General features: G+C 62.5%; 1 protein-coding gene across 7 annotated transcripts in view; it reads right to left on the bottom strand.

Moving 5' to 3' along the window:
• Positions 1–2,923: 2,923 nt before the first annotated feature.
• Positions 2,924–17,187, bottom strand: part of LETM1 (leucine zipper and EF-hand containing transmembrane protein 1) — a 31,236-nt gene continuing 16,972 nt past the window's right edge. The window contains exons 7-14 of one of the 7 annotated variants that reach the window (XM_059066015.2): positions 13,845–13,964; positions 12,336–12,467; positions 11,884–12,027; positions 11,372–11,506; positions 8,326–8,457; positions 7,242–7,432; positions 6,354–6,492; positions 2,924–5,378 (exon numbers count right to left, since the gene is read on the bottom strand). In XM_059066015.2, coding sequence (XP_058921998.1) covers positions 5,229–5,378; positions 6,354–6,492; positions 7,242–7,432; positions 8,326–8,457; positions 11,372–11,506; positions 11,884–12,027; positions 12,336–12,467; positions 13,845–13,964 — 1,143 coding nt within the window. In that variant the 3' untranslated portion in view covers positions 2,924–5,228. The remainder of the gene's footprint in view (positions 5,379–6,353; positions 6,493–7,241; positions 7,433–8,325; positions 8,458–11,371; positions 11,507–11,883; positions 12,028–12,335; positions 12,468–13,844; positions 13,965–17,187) is intronic. The other 6 variants (XM_059066016.2, XM_059066017.2, XM_067036833.1 and 3 more) reach the window with 6 other exon arrangements.

Below are 17,187 nucleotides of genomic sequence, written 5' to 3'. Positions count from 1 at the left end.
AGGCCAAGTGGGGGACCAGGGTGGATTCAGGGACAGGTGGCTATGCAGACTCATGTCCTCCCTGGGACCCAGCGCTGCCCAGGGCTGGCTGTCGTCCCCGCCCCCCGCCCCGCCAGCCCCTGCTTTGCCACCCGGTGCCCCTCCCTCTGTCCCTCGTGCCTCAGGGTCTTGAGGGACTAACCAGCCTCTGCACGGTGTGAACTTTTACTCTGGCTTCTAAGAAACTCGCTCCACTTATTGCTGTGTCCAACTCACCTTCCAACTGAGGGGGTTTCTGGGGCCTCTTTCTGGAGAGGAGGAGAGGTCGCTAAGGGCTTGGTTCTGCATAACGATGCCACCCAATACCTGACCCCACTCGGGAAAGCGCTCCCGGCCCCCAAGCCCCTCCAGCCTGCCAGAGACCCCCGTGCTTGTGTCCAGCGCTCGGGAGACACGCGGCGGTAGTGACAGGGATGGCAAGGCGGCCAGCGAAGGCCAGAGCCTGGAGGGAGGCCAAGGCCGGGAGGCGGGGAGGCGGCGAGGCGGCGAGGCGCGCGCAGTGCGGGCGTGGTGCGGGGCCCTCTAGCGCCGGCCGGGCCGAGCCCCAGCTCTGCCCCCGGCCTCTCTCCTGCCTGGCCCCGGCTGGGCTCCGGGTGCGCGCTCTGGAGACGGAGGGGACTGGCTCCCGACGAGGCGTGGCTTTCCGGGACACCGGACGGGGACCCGGGGCGGGGCGCTGGCCGGAGAGGGACGGGCCCAGGTGGGCAGGTTGGAGCGCCCGACAGGGGAGCTGCTCAGTCCTCCCCGGAACCTCCCCGCCCCTCCTCATCACTGCCCCGCCCCTCCTCATCACTGCCCCGCCCCTCCTCATCACTGCCCCGCCCCTCCTCATCACTGCCCCGCCCCTCCTCATCACTGCCCCGCCCCTCCTCATCACTGCCCCGCCCCTCCTCATCACTGCCCCGCCCCTCCTCATCACTGCCCCGCCCCTCACCTCGGCCCCGCCTCCACCCGCGGCCCAGCGTCTTCTCTGAACCCCGGGGCCGGTGGGGTCCGACCCAGGCCCGGGGGCGGGCTGCTGCGGGGCTTAGGGAGCAAGGCGCCGACACCCCGCCCACCCTCAGAGGGTCCGGAGCCCGCATTCTCGGACCTCTAGGTCCGGCCTTGCCCTCTGCGTTCCCCTCGCGGCCTGGGGTGACTCACCTGGTGAGTGCGTCTGCACCTCCGTCCTGGCCCCCTGGCCTCCAGAATCTTGTTCCCACCCTGTAGTGTCGCCAGGCTGGACCGCGACTTCTCGGTGTCCTCTTCCCCAGGCGGGTGCCTGAATACACTCGCACGCAGCTGTCTTACCTCTCGGCCCCATGCTCTTCATGGGGGCGCATCACCACGTGTAAAAACAAGTGCCACCACCCGGAACGGAACGTCCCCAGTCGCCCCCCCACCACAGTTGACGCAGGTTTTAAAGGTTTCAAATCAGGACCCCATCTGGCTGTCCCTCCTCCCCCTGCGTGTGGCTTTTGGAGGGGGACGGCCACGGACACGCCTCCCCGGCTGGGTGTCTGGGGCAGTGCCTGGGGCACACAGCCAGTGGCCCCGCACACCCAGCTCCCCGCCCCCGTGACCCCAGGGCAGCCATCTGGGTGGGTTCCAGCGTTTCTCCCGACCGTCCACCAGCTGGAATTCTCCCTGAAGAGCTTCCTGGGATGGGCTCTATTTCCTCCTGAGAAGACAGGGTGGTCCCCAATTCTCTCCTGCCACCTGTTCTTGCTGTTTAAGAAGCTCCATCAGCGGGGGCTTTCCTGAGATCAGCTGGGTGTGGGGATTTTTGTTTATGATCGATTTTGTCTTTGCTGTTTCTACTACTCATTCTGTCCTCGCTTTGGCCGGAAGTGTCCCTTCAGGTTGGCTGTGGTGTCCCTGGACTATATGTAGCCACCCCCTCCCGCCCCCGCCCTGGGTCAGCCTTGCCGGAGCCCTTGGTGACCCTCGATGTGACCTTCTGAACCACAGAAGTGAGAAGCCTCGAATCCTGGGGCACCGGCTTGCACCTGAAGACTCGCGCGGCCCCGACCCCGGCCACCTTCTCCCGGGGCCCGGCCTGTGGAGGGTCCAAGTGCAGTGGACACAGTCGGTCCTCAGCATGGGGGCGCTGGGTGCCTGCCGGGGCCGAGATGAACCTGGACAGGAGCCACTGAGGCCCAGCAGCCCCCTGCCCGTGCCTGCCCGTGCCTGCCCCGGGAACGGTCTCTCTTCCACACGGGTCACACCCACGCGCGAGCCCGCAGAACCCCTGGGGCAGACTGTGGCCAAGGCCAGGCCCGGGGAGAGATGGGGTACAGGTGAGGACGTCCCTGGGCAGGGGGTCGGGGCTCAGCAAGGGTAGAAGGAGCCCCCACGGGACCTGGGGCCGGTGCAGGGGTGAGGCCGCCTGAGGCAGGCTGGACATCCCAGCTCACGGGGGGCGGTCTGTCCACACTGGGAGGATGGGGAGGTAGGACGCTGTGCCTGCCCTGCTGCTCGGACCCTCTGCCTGGCGGCCCTCGCAGCTGGGCCTCAGCTCTCTGCCCAGGGTAGCCCCCCACCCGCCCCCTGGAGCCCAGAGATGAGGGCCGGGGAGGCAGTGGGCGAAGGGGGGTGGCGCTGCGGGCTGGCCCCCGGTCCACACACCCCATCGGCTCTCTGGGCCCTGCCCCAGTGTCGGGGAGCCCGCAGCTCGTCAGGCCCCCTCAGACAGTGGAGGGCACGGCCCTTAGGCAGTGCTGTCCCTGATCCCAGGGGCCCTCAGTCTCTCAGAACAGAATTCCACCCCCCAGTGCCGGCCAGGGTCCCAGCCCCGCCCACCAGGGACCACCCCCCACCCCAGGGCGACTGAGGGTCGGGGAGAGGAGAGCCTGGCCAGGCGGTGGCTGCCTCGCCGACCTGACAGACAGACCATCACAGGGCAGACAGGCCGCCACGACAGCGCTTTATTCCACCTTCTCCTTACATCAACTCGAGTGCCTGGTCACCAGCACAGTCGGAGGGGACGGGCAGGGCACGCGGTCACAGCACAAGGGGACCCCAGAGGCCAGGGCCAGAGCGCCGGGAGGCCCTCTCGTCACACTCTCCTGCCGCGAGGCTGGGACCCGACGCTCAGACAGCTCTGCCGTGTCCCGCCCTGACTGCCGGTGGGCCACGCAGTTCACAAGTCTGGCTTTGAGCTGTTGCAGGAACACGAATTCGATATTTTAATAAAAACACTATTTCTAAAAAAGGTGTTTCCACACAGCCCGAGGTGGCGGCCCCGGGCCCGCGGCGGACACGGAGACAGAGCCGCCAGAGGCCCAGGGCCCGCTGTGAGGATCAGCGCCTGCAGGTTCTTCTTTGCAAATGACGAGGCGCCCTTCCTTTTTAGAGACTGGATTCTGATATTCCACAACGACTCTGGAAGCCACGTGCCAATTTCCTGAACCCCTAATGAAAAACCGGCTGTTTAGGTGGAGCGAAGGAAGAACTCCCATTCGGCGTCACAGATCCCGAGGACGCAGGCGCGCCCTTTGAGGAAGCTCGGGGAGGCCGGGCGCAGGCACCGGGCACTCAGTCAACACACGGCGGCCCTGATGCCTCGCCTGTCACACACGACTCTCGCTCCCAGAGCCGCGTTCCTTACACCTGCACCCGGGCACCCCTCTCGGCGGCAATAAATAAAGTTCAGGGCGGTCAAAACAAGCAGCGCGCAGGGGGAAGCCTGCAGCGGATCGTGGCCCGCGGTACGAACGGCAGCGGAAGGTCCGCTGCACTGGGGGCGCAGACACGCACGATCCGGGAGGGCGGGGGCGGCGGGGGTGTGCGACGGCAGCGAGGTGAGGACGGAGGCGGCACGCCGGCCGCCACGACGCCCACGAGCAGGCACGCGCCCGCAGCGGAAGAGCAGGCCGCTCAAACACGCGGGAGACAGCTCATAAATACCAGTTAAGCGCGGGGAATGTGCCTCCGGAATAACGGAACTAGGAACCCTTTAGAACCCACCGTCCCTGTACGAAGGTTTACATCCGAGAACACAGAATCTTAATTTTGCCTAGTTTCTTCTTCAGCGGCTGGGTAAAAAGTTTCAAGTAACTTGGAAGCTGTCATCCCGTCGTCGTCATCCTCCCTCAGCTCACCTGGCCACTCTAGGCCCACGTCTTCCGATTCCTGTTTGTTTTCCCCCAAAGAGCGTTCTCGCCATACCTGACCCGGCCTTCGTGGGAGCAGCCAGCCAGAGCTGGGGCCACAGGCTGCCCAGCGCCTCCCCGACCCTCCCGCCACGGAGCACCGGCCTCCCCCAGCTGCCGGATGTGGACCCGGCACCGCACGCGCGGCGAAACCCACTCCGAACACCCACGGGGGCGGTGAGGTGCTAACACCCCAAATGAGGAAACTTTCTAAAAGCACAACAAATTACTGCACGTGAGATGCTTCACTTTCCAGGGCTTCATTAGCACCTCTCCTGGCGTAATACGGCGGATTTACCCAGGTGGGCAGGCTGTCACGTGAGGAAATTCCGTACCAGTTAAGTGGTTAGGGTTAGGTGAGAATCAAAGGGAACTCGAGAAAGAGCTCGGATACACACGTAAGAGCGAACTTGCAGGAGACCGGACATCCCCGTCAGAGAACGCGGCCCTCCAGAGGCCACGGAGACGACGGGCGTGTTCGCTCACCCGCTACAGGTGTGCGCTTGGGAGCACGCACGAGTGGCTCCTAGTCACACTGATCTGTGGGAATCCACGCCCACGACTCACGAAGCGTCTTCTCCAGGCCGAGGCGGCTGTGTCTGCACGGCTCCAATCCCACGCCTGGGGCCCCACGGGCACGGGGCGTCCACGCGGCCGGTCCTCTCTCCTCCCACAGCAGACACCGCCAGGGGACACGCAGGGAGGCCCGAGCCGCCTCAGGAGCCCAGGGGGCTGTGCAGGGCCACGGCGCCCCGCCGCCGGCAGGCCGCACGCTTGCCTGCCACAACAGCCGGGGCCACGACAGCTGGGGCCACGACGGCACTGGGCCACCGCGTGAATCCAGAGCAGACTCCCTGGAGGGGCTCAGGGATTCCAGACTGACTGAATCTTCGTGGAATGATAAAAATTTAAAATTACTGATTACGAAGTTTCTGATTTATTCCAGACAAAATATTAGATGTCTCTAAGAATCACTTCAAAGCAATCACCGTCACGTTAGGACCGCTGCGGCAGACGCACGAAGGGCCACCAAGGCACCTGAGAGCCGGGCGGGCCCTAATTCTTCACTTCTGCGGCCTCCTTCTCGGCTTTCTCCTTGGCCTTCTCCTTCTCCTCCACCTTCTCCTCCTTTTCCAGCATGGCCATGATCTCAGCCACCTGGCTGGTGGAGATGTGAATGTCTTCTTTGTCCACCAGCTCGATCACCTGCACACACGGGAAGGGGCAAGGGCCTCAGAGGTGGCTCTGCCCTTTCACAGCATGAAACCTCCCCTTAGGACACGGAGGGCAGACGGCACACGGCCACCAGGCTGGGATGGCCTTTGGCACCCGTATGCCACGCTGTCCCGCTGGGGGCCCTGGGTCCTCCACCTGCCCAGGTCTTCTGAGGGCCGACCCCCACCCGCACAGAGCCAACGGGCTCCACATCCCCAGGCCAGGCTGTGAGCCGCCAGGGAGCGGGGCTCGGAGAGCAGGAGGCCCACGGTCCGCGGGCCCAGGCGAGGGCGCCGGCTGTGCCTCCCTCAGCTCCCAGGGCTGCAGGAAGGTGGGACGGACGACACAGAGAGGCTGCCAGGCTGGGCCCTGCTGGGGCAGAGCGCTGTGAGCGCCAAGGAGGGGCCCCAGATGACGGGCCCCGCCCAGCCACTGCTGCCGCTGAGGTGACGGCGCTCGGTCCATGAACGGGGAAGGCCGTGCTCCCGACCAAAGTGACGTCTGCTGACATTCTGGGTAGACGTTTGAGTGGAAAGTCCCCGACGGGCTGGAGACGCTGGAGCCATGAGAGCCACCGGCGAAGGCGTGCTCGCCACAGCAACGCCAGAGCCCACAGCCATCCTTGTGAACGCGGGGCCCCGTGCAGGCCTCCTGGGCTGCCCGAGCTCCCGGCACCCTCTCAGGCCTCCGCGGCCCCCAGGGATCCCGAGGCCCAGCCCCGAGGACCACACGCGTTCCCTCCGGGCTGCCACGGCCCAGCCACCCCAACACCGTGCTCCGCAGACCCGGCCAGGGCTGGGCCAGGGGAGGCCAGGCATCCAGGCAAGAGCAGGTGGCCTGCTCCGGACGGACGGCCTCACGCCCTGACTCCACTCCGTGTTTGCGGCGAGGGCGAGACCAGCCCCAGGGGCCTCTCGGGTGGACGCACAGGTGGAAAAGGCTCCCGGCAAGACCCCCATGACCCACCTTGACAAGGTCGTCGATGTTGACCTTGCCATCCTTATTTTCGTCCAGTGCCGAGGCCAAGCTGATGAGCTTGTTTTCAGGAATGTGCTTGATTTGCTTCATGGCACTGATGAGCTCAGCGACGCTGATGACGGTCTCCCTGGGGGACACAGCCCGCGTGCGGCACAGCTGGAGCCCCCTACAGCCTCACTGGGGCCCCGTGGGTCAGACCTGCCCCGGACGGCCCCTCCCTCCAGGGCTCCCTTGCCCCGGCCTCTGGGAACACCCAGCCCACTTGGACACAGAAACAGAAACCACCGCCCCATCCAGGGTCTCCTGTGCGTGCGCAGCCGCCCAGCGAGCCCGGCCTCTCCAGTGGGTCCCTCGGGCCTGCCTGCGCCCTGGTCAGGGTGGGAGGGGCTGAGTGTGGCCACACTGCCCTCCGACCAGTGAGGGCAGGTGGGCCCGCACAGCACAGCAGGTCGATCCAAGAGGGGACACTGGCCTCGCCCGGGGGGGAAGGGCCGCTGACCTGAGCACGGCAGGGGCCCTGCAGCCAGCCTGCCCGCCTGCCCCCCGGAGACGCTGGCGCTCGCGGTGCGGTGCCTGGTCCATGGGAGCGCCGAGCGTCAGCCGCTGACGCCTGGGGGGGTTTCATTCGCCCGGCAGCCACTCACACGACGCTGGCCCCCGCCGGCCACCGTGTGTGCGTGTGCCTGTGTGTGTGAGCACGCGCGCGTGCAGGGAAGACCCAGCTTGGGGCCACCTCAGCGACAGTGTCACGGAGAAGAGGGGACACCTGGGTTCTGGCTGCAGCCGCAGGTCAGAGGGGCGGGGCGGCTGGTCAGCAAAGCTGAGAAACGCGCTCCGGTCAGAACGGCCCCCGGCGGCCGCGTCGCGCACACTCACCCCGCAGGCGAGCCCTCGGCGGCCGGGCCCAGCTTGCCAGCCTTCTGGTCGGCCTCCAGCTGCGCGAGCAGGCTGTCGATCTGCCCGATCATCTGCTGTACCCGCTTCGTCAGCCTCCTGCTGGCTTTGGACTCTTCCACGTAGATTTCCTTGCCAGTCTTTGAGAGTTCCTTCTTGATCTCCTGCAAGTCCTAACAAAATTATTTGGTTGTAAAAAACTGCCTTAAAACTAAAAAGGAACCTTAAGTTCACCCTGTAGAAGTAACTGGATTAACCCAGACTCCATCATCAAGGTGCAAAGGTCTAGGCTGTGCGCGGAGCAGCCCCGTTAACCCGAGCCACAAAGCAGCGGGCTTACTGCTCTCTATCGTGCAAATTGGTTCTTAGCCTTGCAAACTCAAGCACTGTTTTTGTAGCAAAGGAAATGAACTCTGTCCTGAACCCCGACCTTCTTCCTGATGGTGAAAGAATCCTGGAATGGTGAGGGCCTTCTTAAATTCCAACTTGTGGTTCTCCCTATGAGCAAGCGTTACAGGGAAGAACGGGAGGTGAGGTGGGGACCAGAGAACCCACATGAGAGGGCTGCCATGACAAAGTTCTGAAAACAACAGATTTTTACCAATCTTAAAATAAATAAATAAATAAATAACTTGTATGTAAGAAAGAAGTCTCTTTTGGGGAATCAGGAACAAAAGTAAGATTTCGTATACCAAGTGACCAGACTGTTCATGGGATACCTTCACGTGTTTAGAAACTAAAAAGATACATGCGTGTCACCGACAAGGGTGAACGGCCAGCACTCCAGGGGAAAGTGACCACGTGGGATGACTGGAAAAACTACTGAATAAGATTTACTTAAATTCCGTTTTCTCTCCAAAGACCATTTGGCCAGCTTATCCCTTCTCTGATGGAGGCGTCACTGAATACTCCGGGGCCCAATGCAGCCTGGGTTTACTCTGTCTGCAGCCTCAGCCCCGACCCCGCCGTCCCCGCCGACCCCGCCGACCCCGCCGACCCCGCCGTCCCCGCCGTCCCCGCCGTCCCCGCTGTCCCCGCCGTCCCCGCTGTTCCCGCCCTGCCGCACCTCGCTGTAGTCCTGGACGTCCTCCTTCAGCAGCTCCAGCTCCTCCTTCTCTTTCGTCAGGGACTTCTGGCCCTTCAGTTTCGAGCAGGCATCGCTAAGTATGTCAATTTCCTCCTGAGTTATTTCCTCTTCCTGGAAAGAAAATAAACAAGCAAACCAAAACCCTACATGAAGGGGAGTAACTGGCCTTCCCCCGAAGGCTCGGCCACTTTTCCATCCGCGTCCCGTGTCCACATTGCGCTTGCCGGTCTTGGGCTCTGGGCGAGGCGACAGGCACGTGCAGTCGCCGTCTTCGCCCTCCGGGGGGCCTCCTGCACCCTCTTGCACACCTGTGCAAACGTGTCCGGCAGACGTGCATACCCGCAGAGCCACCACCACCCGACAGAGAAGTGTCGTCACCCTGAAGGTTTCCTCGTGCCCACGTCCCCACCCCCACTGGCCTGCCTCCTGCCACGACCGCCCTCGTCTGCTGGAATTCTGACCAACGGTGTCACACGACTCGAGCTCCACCACCCTGAGATTCACCCACGTGACGGCGTGTTCCTTCTGACCGCCGTGTACGATTCCCTCCGCAGATACACCAAATCTGCTTCTCTCCATCGTCGTGGCTATTCTGGGTCCTCTGAATTTCCATATATGTTTTAGAGTAAGTGTGTCAATGTCAACAAAGCCTGCTGGGATTTTGATGGTGTTGAACCCACAGACCGGCTGGGGAGAATTAACATCCTACCAACACCGCGTCCTCACTTCCACGAGTGCAGTGAAGCCCTCCATTTCCTTACCGCTTTAATCCGCCTCAGCGACATTTTACAGCGTCCTGTACAGGTCTTCACGTCTACTTGCAAATTTATCCCTAAGTAGTTCCCTTTCTGGATACTGTTGTGTGGTACGCTTCTCAGAACTTCAACTTGATTGTTCATTACTAGTACAAAGAAGCACAATGACCTTTTCAGTGCCCACGTCATCCATGAATAAAGAGTTTCCCTTCTGTGTGATTTTACTTGTTTTTTTCTAACCATCCTGGCCAGACCCGCAGTCCGATGCTGAACCGGTGGTGACGGCGGACGCCCGTGCCACCGTTAGGGATCCTGTGGCCACAGGTGCCACTCTGGCTGCTTTAAGTGGGGTTGGGAAGGTTCACTGCCACGGGTTTGCCGAGAGACCTTTTTAACGGAGAAGAGATGCTGGATTCTGCCAAGTGCTTTTTGTGCATCCACTGAAATGATCATACGTGGCTTTTCTCGAGGCTGTTAATGTGCTCCTTACATTGAGTAATTTTTTTGTATTCCTTGGACAAACCCCACGAGGTCACAGTGCATTTATTATCCTTTCTACAGAAAAGCTGCATTTTACTCACTAGAACCTTGTTGAGAACTTCACACCTGTGTTCAGGACAGACACTGGTCTGTAGCTGTCTCGTATCCACCTGGTTTTGGCATCAGGGGACACTCATCTCAGAATACCCTCTTCTCCTCAACTTCCTGCCAAGAGTTTGTGTAACACGGGAAGGCTTTATTCTTCACATGTTTGGACTCCCCGGCCACGTCACCCCTGAAGCCATGTGGGCCTGGGGCTTTCCCTGTGGAGAGGGAGGCTCTTCAGCTACAAACTCAATTTCCTAGAGCTATTCGGGTCTCTGTCTGAGTAAATGGTCGACACTGATAAGACCCAGGCTTGTGCTGCAAATAGGAAAGGGCGGTGCCCGGACTCTCCGTGGCATCTTCCCAACAAACCAAGGTTCTCCACTGTAGTTTTTAAACGTTTGTGCTCCTGGCTAAGAAATCCTTGGCGACCCTTAGTTCATAAGCTCTCTGGGGAGCGTAGATGTCCTTTCACGTCTGAGTCTTCAGCCCACTGGAAACGGGACGCCTCTGTCTCCACGCTGACGGGCGGTCCCTTCTCCCAGACCACTCCCCATGGGCCCACCGGGCACCGCCTCTGTCCGGCTTCCCGGCCTCAGCCCCAAACTGCCTTCAAAACGACCCTGGTACCCAGGTTCCTGCCCCTTCCCAGGGTCACCCTTCAGGCCTACGTCCGCCCGGGCTCCCGGGACCCTCCTCCTCCCAGCCTCCTGTCAGTGAGAGAGTGCGGGGGTCTTCATCTGTCTCCTGGGCCAGCACCGGACGAACAGAGGCTCAGCGGGCCTGTCCCAGCCTATGCCAGCCCCTGTCCACCACACCACACCGGCCCTGCAGCCCACAGCTCCCTTCAGCAAGAACCCTGGTGTGGATGCCTTATGCTTTCTCTTCTCAAATGAACAGCCTGGCTCCTCCCCGAGACCTGAACCCCCGCGCTGCACCCTCTTCAGGGTCCCCTCCTACGCACAGGACTGGAGGAGGCTCCTCGCGGAGGCCCTGCGGTGGGGCCTCCCCTCTACCTCCAATGACCCCGAGGGCCCATCAGGGGTCAGTCCCCAGGCCGCACCCACCCGGCCCTCAGGACTCGTGACGAGGCCCACCCCTCCACCCAGGTACCGGCACACCCGACTTCACACGCACCACGGCCTCGTCCCCCCCCGCCCCCCCGTGACCACGCTGGGGATCCCCAGGCATGAAGCTGCCGTCCTGGTTTCTGTCTCCTACTCCAGCTGCCCGGCGCTGCCGCCGCCCGTCTAAGTTAACACGCCTCCACCCGACACGCCTTCAGAAGCTGCTCTGCCCCTCATATGCTCCGTGTGCCAGGGGCCACCTGGCGGTTCCCCCGGCAGAAGGCATCTCACGAGGAACACGGGCTACGACCACGACGGCGAGGCTGCCAGAAGCGAGCACCCCCGGCGCGCACGGCACCCCGGGTCCCCTGCACCGGGCGGCTGGGAAGCGGACAGCGAGGGGGCTTCCCCGCTGGGCGCCCCGCCCCGCAGAGCACAGGGGCCGGAGCCAGGGCAGGGCCGCCTCGCCCTCCTCGCCCCTCCACCGTCCACCGTCACCCCGAGAAGCCAGGCTGCGGCCTTCTGGCCCAGCTTCCCCGGGAGCCCCCACCCTGCAGGCGGGCCCGCTGGCCCTGCGGCGCGGCTCCACCAGCGCTCCCCCCAGGCGGGTGCCGTCACCTTCAAGCCCTCCAGGATGGGCGCGCTGTCCGTCAGGGCCTCGGACGGCAGGGTCACATCAGGTTCTTTCGGCTGCGGCTCGACCACCAGCCTCCCAGGGGCACCTTCTGCCACCGCTTCGGGCTCCACTTCCTTCTGAAATGCAAGGCCGCTGCCGGCTCAGCACCACCCGTCAGACCGCGGCCCTCTCGGGCATCCACACCGGCGGACGTGCCGCTGGCCAGAGGGCCGCCAAGCGAGGGGCAAGGTCTACAGAGCCCGGCCGGCTGGTAACGGGGTCTGCCTCCGCCAGGTTCCGCCACAGGACCCTCCACGCGGGCGCAGCGCGTGATGAGCACAGTCACGCAGCGCCTGCATCCACGGCCCGGCGTCTACGGGCCGCCAGAGCCTCGAACCTCAGCCTCAGGGCCTCGGGGCCGGGCCGGCCGCTTGCACGGACTGGCGCCCGAGCCACAAGAGCACGAGCACGCACCTGCTCACCGGGCCCCCCCCGCCGCCCGCCGCCCACTCACCGCGGCCTGGGACCGCCTCTGCAGCTCCTTCTCGCGGTGCTCCTGCCGGATGGCCGCCTCCTCCTGCAGCGTGGCCTCCAGCTTCGCCTGGTTGTCCACTGGCTCGCCCTCCACCTCGGCCACCTTCACCCGGGCCTCCTTCGCCTTCAGGGAGCGGACACCCGTGAGCGCGCCTGGAAGCGGGGCAGGCGTGCCCCCGCCAGAGCAGCCACGCGGCACGCGGCCCGGGGCTCGGGGCGTCGCGGCCACCAGGGCTTGCTCTCTGAGGAGCAGGACCCGCGGCTGCTGGGAAACGCCCTGAGGACCCCAAGAGCCACCTTCTGCATGCACCGCGGGGCCCTCGGCGCACAGAGGACAGACAAGAAAGAAGGGGGGGGGCGAGCGGCGGGTCTGGGGGCTCCCCGGAAGGGAGGCCCCGGAAGAGCGAGCAGCACAGGGGCCTCGCAACGCACCACAGTCTCCGGAAGGGTCTGCAGGGTGGACTTGAGTTGGTCGGCGGGCGAGAGGGTGTCGGGAAGGTACATGGCCCGGGACAGGATGAGCAGCGATGTCGGAATCTCCTGGTGCAGGTGCAGCTCCAGCCACTGGAAGCAGAGGTGGAGACCCAGACTCACCCGCCGGCCTCACCCCCACATCTCCTGTGAGCTGGCGAGGGCTTCTGGCCCTGGAACCTTCCTCGCTGCTCTGGTTTGCGTAGGGGAGGGGAGGAGGAGGCGACAGGTGCCAACAACCACAGCGGCGCCTGAGCGGGCGGACCCGTACGCCCCCCAAGCGAGCTCTCCCGGGAGACACCGCCAGCTCCGAAAGGCCTCTTTCTGCTGTGCTGACGCCCACTGTCCACCGCAGTCGAGTGAGCGGGGACAGCCCCGCAGCGAGGCCGCAGGGCTTGCAAAGCACTGAGCGAGACGGCCAGGTCCTGCTCCCAAAGTTCTTCACTCAGCAATGGCACAGAAGCACCAAAGGGGGCACTGGTGAATTCCTTCGGCGTTTGAGGTCTGCTCAACTACCGTGAGCTAGCTGGGCACTGTTTGAGGCTATTTCAGTGACACAAAGACAATGTTCAAACTGACAAAAAGGACCCCGACAATGCCTGGACACACAGTTGACACAGGACAGAGGATGGGGCGAGAAGAACTCTCAGAACGGGGAGAAAATGCTGAGCACAGGTTAAACGACGAGAGAAGGAAGACAGCTGAGCCCCTGGAAACCGAATCACCCCGATTCCTGACACCGCTCGGCACAGCGCCCCACACTCGAGCGCCCCCACCAGGAGTGCGCCAGCCCGGGCGGACCCAGGGCACCCCCCAGAGGAGGGTCTGCGCGGGGACCCTGTCGGAGACAAGGTCAGTGAAGACAAGGGACAAGAACGTACTGCCCACCGGGCGCCGTCTGTGTCAGCGGGGGGGCAGCGGCGGCCAACGATCTTCGTCCACCCCGGGAAGACAGCCCGAGGGGTTGCCCAGCTGGCGCCCTGCTCCTTCTGATCTGAAGGCGGAGGTGCTGTGACCGTTGCCCACCCATCGTCGCATCCACTCAGACCCACGCCGGCAGGGCAGGCCTGTGGCCCCGCAGCGCCGGCCCCCGGCCTCTGCCCGAGGGCCCCTCTGAGCGGCCGGAGAAGGCAGGGTCACTCAGACCCAGGCTGCCAAGAGCAGGGGCTTCGGAGGTCGGCCTGGCCTGGGCCCTGCTTCCCCGAACACCCCTGGCCTCAGCTGAGAGTCGTACTGGAATTTCAAAGGGAGCTGACCTCGTCCTCGTGTGTCCACAGAGGACCGGGCAGAAGGAACAGGAAGCCCACCCACGGCAGCCGAGAGCCGGCGAGGGCGAGCAGAGCGGCACCCCGGGGCGGCAGGCGGCCACCGCGCGTGGAGCGCACGCGGGCCGCGGCCCGGCTGCGAGCTGAGCCGGAGCGGCCTCCCACCCCCGCTGGCACGGGAGCGCCCCCACCGCGCCGCACGCACCTGCTTCAGCTGGTCCCGCAGACGGTCCTCCGTGACACCCAGGGCCCGCATGCCTCGCGCCCGGCACGCCGCCTGTAGCTCCTTGACGTTGAGGCTGTCCACCCCCTCCTCAGCGATCAGCTGTCAAAGGAAGCCAGCCGGTTACCTCCTGAAGGGTCACCGCGGGTCTGTGCTGTCTGCATTCACGCGCTTGGAAACTAAGTGTCTGACTAGAAGCCATCTTCCTGGGCTTCCCTGGTGGCGCAGTGGTTGAGAGCCCACCTGCCGACGAAGGGGACACGGCTTCGAGCCCCGGTCCGGGAAGATCTCATATGCCGTGGAGCAGCTGGGCCCGTGAGCCACAGCCGCTGGGCCTGCGCTCTGGAGCCCGAGAGCAACAATGGCTGAGCCCGCGTGCTACAGCTGCTGACGCCTGCGCGCCTAGAGCCCGTGCTCCGCAACCCCCCGCTCACTGCAACTTGAGAGGGCCCGTGCGCAGCAATGAATACCCAGTGCAGCCAAAAATAAATAAATACATTTATTAAAAAAAGGAAAGAAACCACCTTCCTATTATGCATTGCCAAACACAAGATAAACCCCCACTACCAAGGCCCCGATTCCAGCTTTGCAGTGATCAGGCCGTCTGACAGAGGGTGGGACCCTAGGGCCAACAGCCAGGACCCACCCCGAGATGCGAAGACACCCACTCAGAGCCTGCTCTCTGCCCAGGGAGCGGCCCTGCTGCCCGAACCCCATGCTTCTCTCATCCTGCACCGTGCAGGGGTGAGGGGAGGGGAGAGGAGGGACAAAGGGCAACAGTGCCACCTGCTCCCCTCCCCCCATTTAACCCCCCCAGTGACCCTGTAAGGAGGACAAGACCGCTACCCGTATCAATTCTGAGACAACCGCAGGTGGACATGCAGTCACACGGTTCCTCCCCGTGGTTAACACCTCACAAGGTACAGTATCAAACCACCGCCGGGATGCAATGCCGAGCCAGGCCAGGCAAAAACACCTCTGTCCCCACGAGGACCTCACGACGCCCTTATAAAGAACACTCCCACCCCCTCTTGACCCCTGGGAACCAACCACCAATCAGCTCTTCACCCCTGTAATCCTGTCATCTGAAGAGCACTGCAGGAATGGGACTGCACAGAGCAGAAGCTTCTGGGGCTCCGTGAGGGTCCACACAGTGTGTGTGGTAACGATCCACTCCCTCCATCAGTGAGCACACTGCACGCTCCAAACGTCCTGGTTTTACCGTCCGCCCTGTGAAGGACAGCTGGCTGTTTCCTCTCCCCAGCTTCCCGTGGGGCACGTGGGTCCCATCGGCACTTGTCTCCTGTGCTTCTGAGCACATCTCTGCGTCCACTTTCAGGGGCTGCTCTGGTATCACACGACGCACCGACCTCGTCACGCAGGGAACGCGGTGGCCTCCCCCCTTTATCCTCCCCCACTTGTCGAGCTCGTCCTAACGTCACCTACTGACACAGAGCCACATCACACAGTGCCCCATTGCTGCCTCCACCACCGCGCTTCACTTAGAAGACACACAAGCAGAAGGAAAGCCTACAGTGCTTGTCGCGTTCCTCCTCCCTGACGCCCCAAGGTCCTTCTACGGCGGCTCCGCTGGTGGCAGATTGTCGTAGTTTTCCTTCACCTGAGAATGTTTTGATTTCTCCCTCGTTTTTATCTTTGGTTTTTGCTGAATCTAGGATTGAATTGACACACGAAAAATACTTTCCAGTTCCTTCTGTCCTCCATGGTTTCTGATGAGAAATGCACTGTCATTTGAATTGTTTTTCCTGCAGGTAAGATGCCATTCTCTTACACTGCTTTCAAAATAATTGCTTCTTCTTTTTTTAAAAATAAATTTATTTATTTTTATTTTTGGTTGCGTTGGGCCCTCGTTGCTGCGTGCGGGCTTTCTCTAGTTGCAGCGAGCGGGGTCTGCTCTTAGTTGCAGTGCATAGGCTTCTCACTGCAGTGGCTTCTCTTGTTGCAGAGCACGGGCTCTAGGCGTGAGGGCTTCAGTAGTCGTGGTGCACGGGCTTAGCTGCTCTGCGCCACGTGGGATCCTCCCGGACCAGGGACCGAACCTGTGTCCCCTGCACCGGCAGGCAGATTCTTAACCACTGCGCCACCAGGGAAGTCTCTCAAACTTATTTCTTTGTCCTTCACGTTTGTTCCTTTGACTGTGTGTCTTTGTGTGGACTTCTTTCTTTGTGTTTATCCTGTTTGAGGTTCACTCAGTTTCTTCAATCTGTAGATGTATGTCTTTCACTGAATCTGGGAAGCGGCCAACGGTCAGAATGATCCCTTTGCTCGGCCCTCTCAGCACTGGCACCCACTGGCTGTCTTTCTTTCATTCACTTTGGGGTCCTCCTGGTTCTCAGCGTGAGGAGTGATTTTCAACTGAAGCTGGACGTTTTGGGTATTATGCTATGAGATTCTGGAGCTCACTTCCATCTTCTATACTAACTGGCTTCCTCTTGACAGTGCTCTGGCATGGGGGTGTACTACCCAACGTTTACAGGTTGTGTAATTGACAATCTGGCATCTATTAATCCAAACTAAGGGACACAGTTGTTTACATCTCCCCTGCAGCCTGGCTCTCCTGGCAGGCTAAAATCATATTTCAAGTCCTCCAACCACAAACTCTGACCTCTGCTTCACGTCCTGCCCGATCAAAAACGTCTCCCACTGCACCACTCCCGCCGCACCAGTGATGAAGGCTGAGTCTCGATTCCTCCTTCCCCTCACTTCCCGGTCCCTGTTTCTGAGGAACCGAGCACAAGTTCCTTCCAACGGCCCTGAGCTCTCTGTGGCATCGCTCAGTCACTGTAAATTACATCCCGGGTACGTTCTGGAACAGGTGAGATCTGACCTCCACTGGGGCCAGGGGGAGAGGTACCTCTGAGTCTGCTGGGAGGGGTGGGTGGAGTCTGGGCTCCCCGCTAGGCTCTGCGTGCCTCCCTGGCTGGGAGGGCAGGGGAACCTCTCACGGGCCCCTCCTGACACCACTCCAGCAGGGAAGGATGGAGAGCGTCTCGGGACTGTCAGATGCGGGTGGAGGCCAGGCCCCCTGCTGGTCTGTACTGACACCACAGGGGGCAGAGGGCCGGGGATGAATGAGCCAGCTCCTCACGGCTTCCCAATACCATCCCAGCTGCTACAGCCCGAGGGTGGCTGTCCCAGCCCCACCGCCACTGTGTGTGTGTGTGTGTGTGTCTGTGTGTGTGTGTGTGTGTGTGTCTGTGTATTGGGGGGAGGGTCGGGGTGGGGAGACACTGTTTCCTGTGGCATCTGGCTGGAGCAGAGCAGTCACTCTCTGAAGTCTTCTGTCCTGCTAGGTGGTCCCGTT

This window comes from Kogia breviceps, chromosome 6 (genome assembly GCF_026419965.1).
Source record: "Kogia breviceps isolate mKogBre1 chromosome 6, mKogBre1 haplotype 1, whole genome shotgun sequence".
Lineage (NCBI taxonomy): Eukaryota > Metazoa > Chordata > Mammalia > Artiodactyla > Physeteridae > Kogia > Kogia breviceps.
Note: the sequence above shows the minus strand (reverse complement) of the source record. Positions and strands in the feature narration are given on the sequence as shown.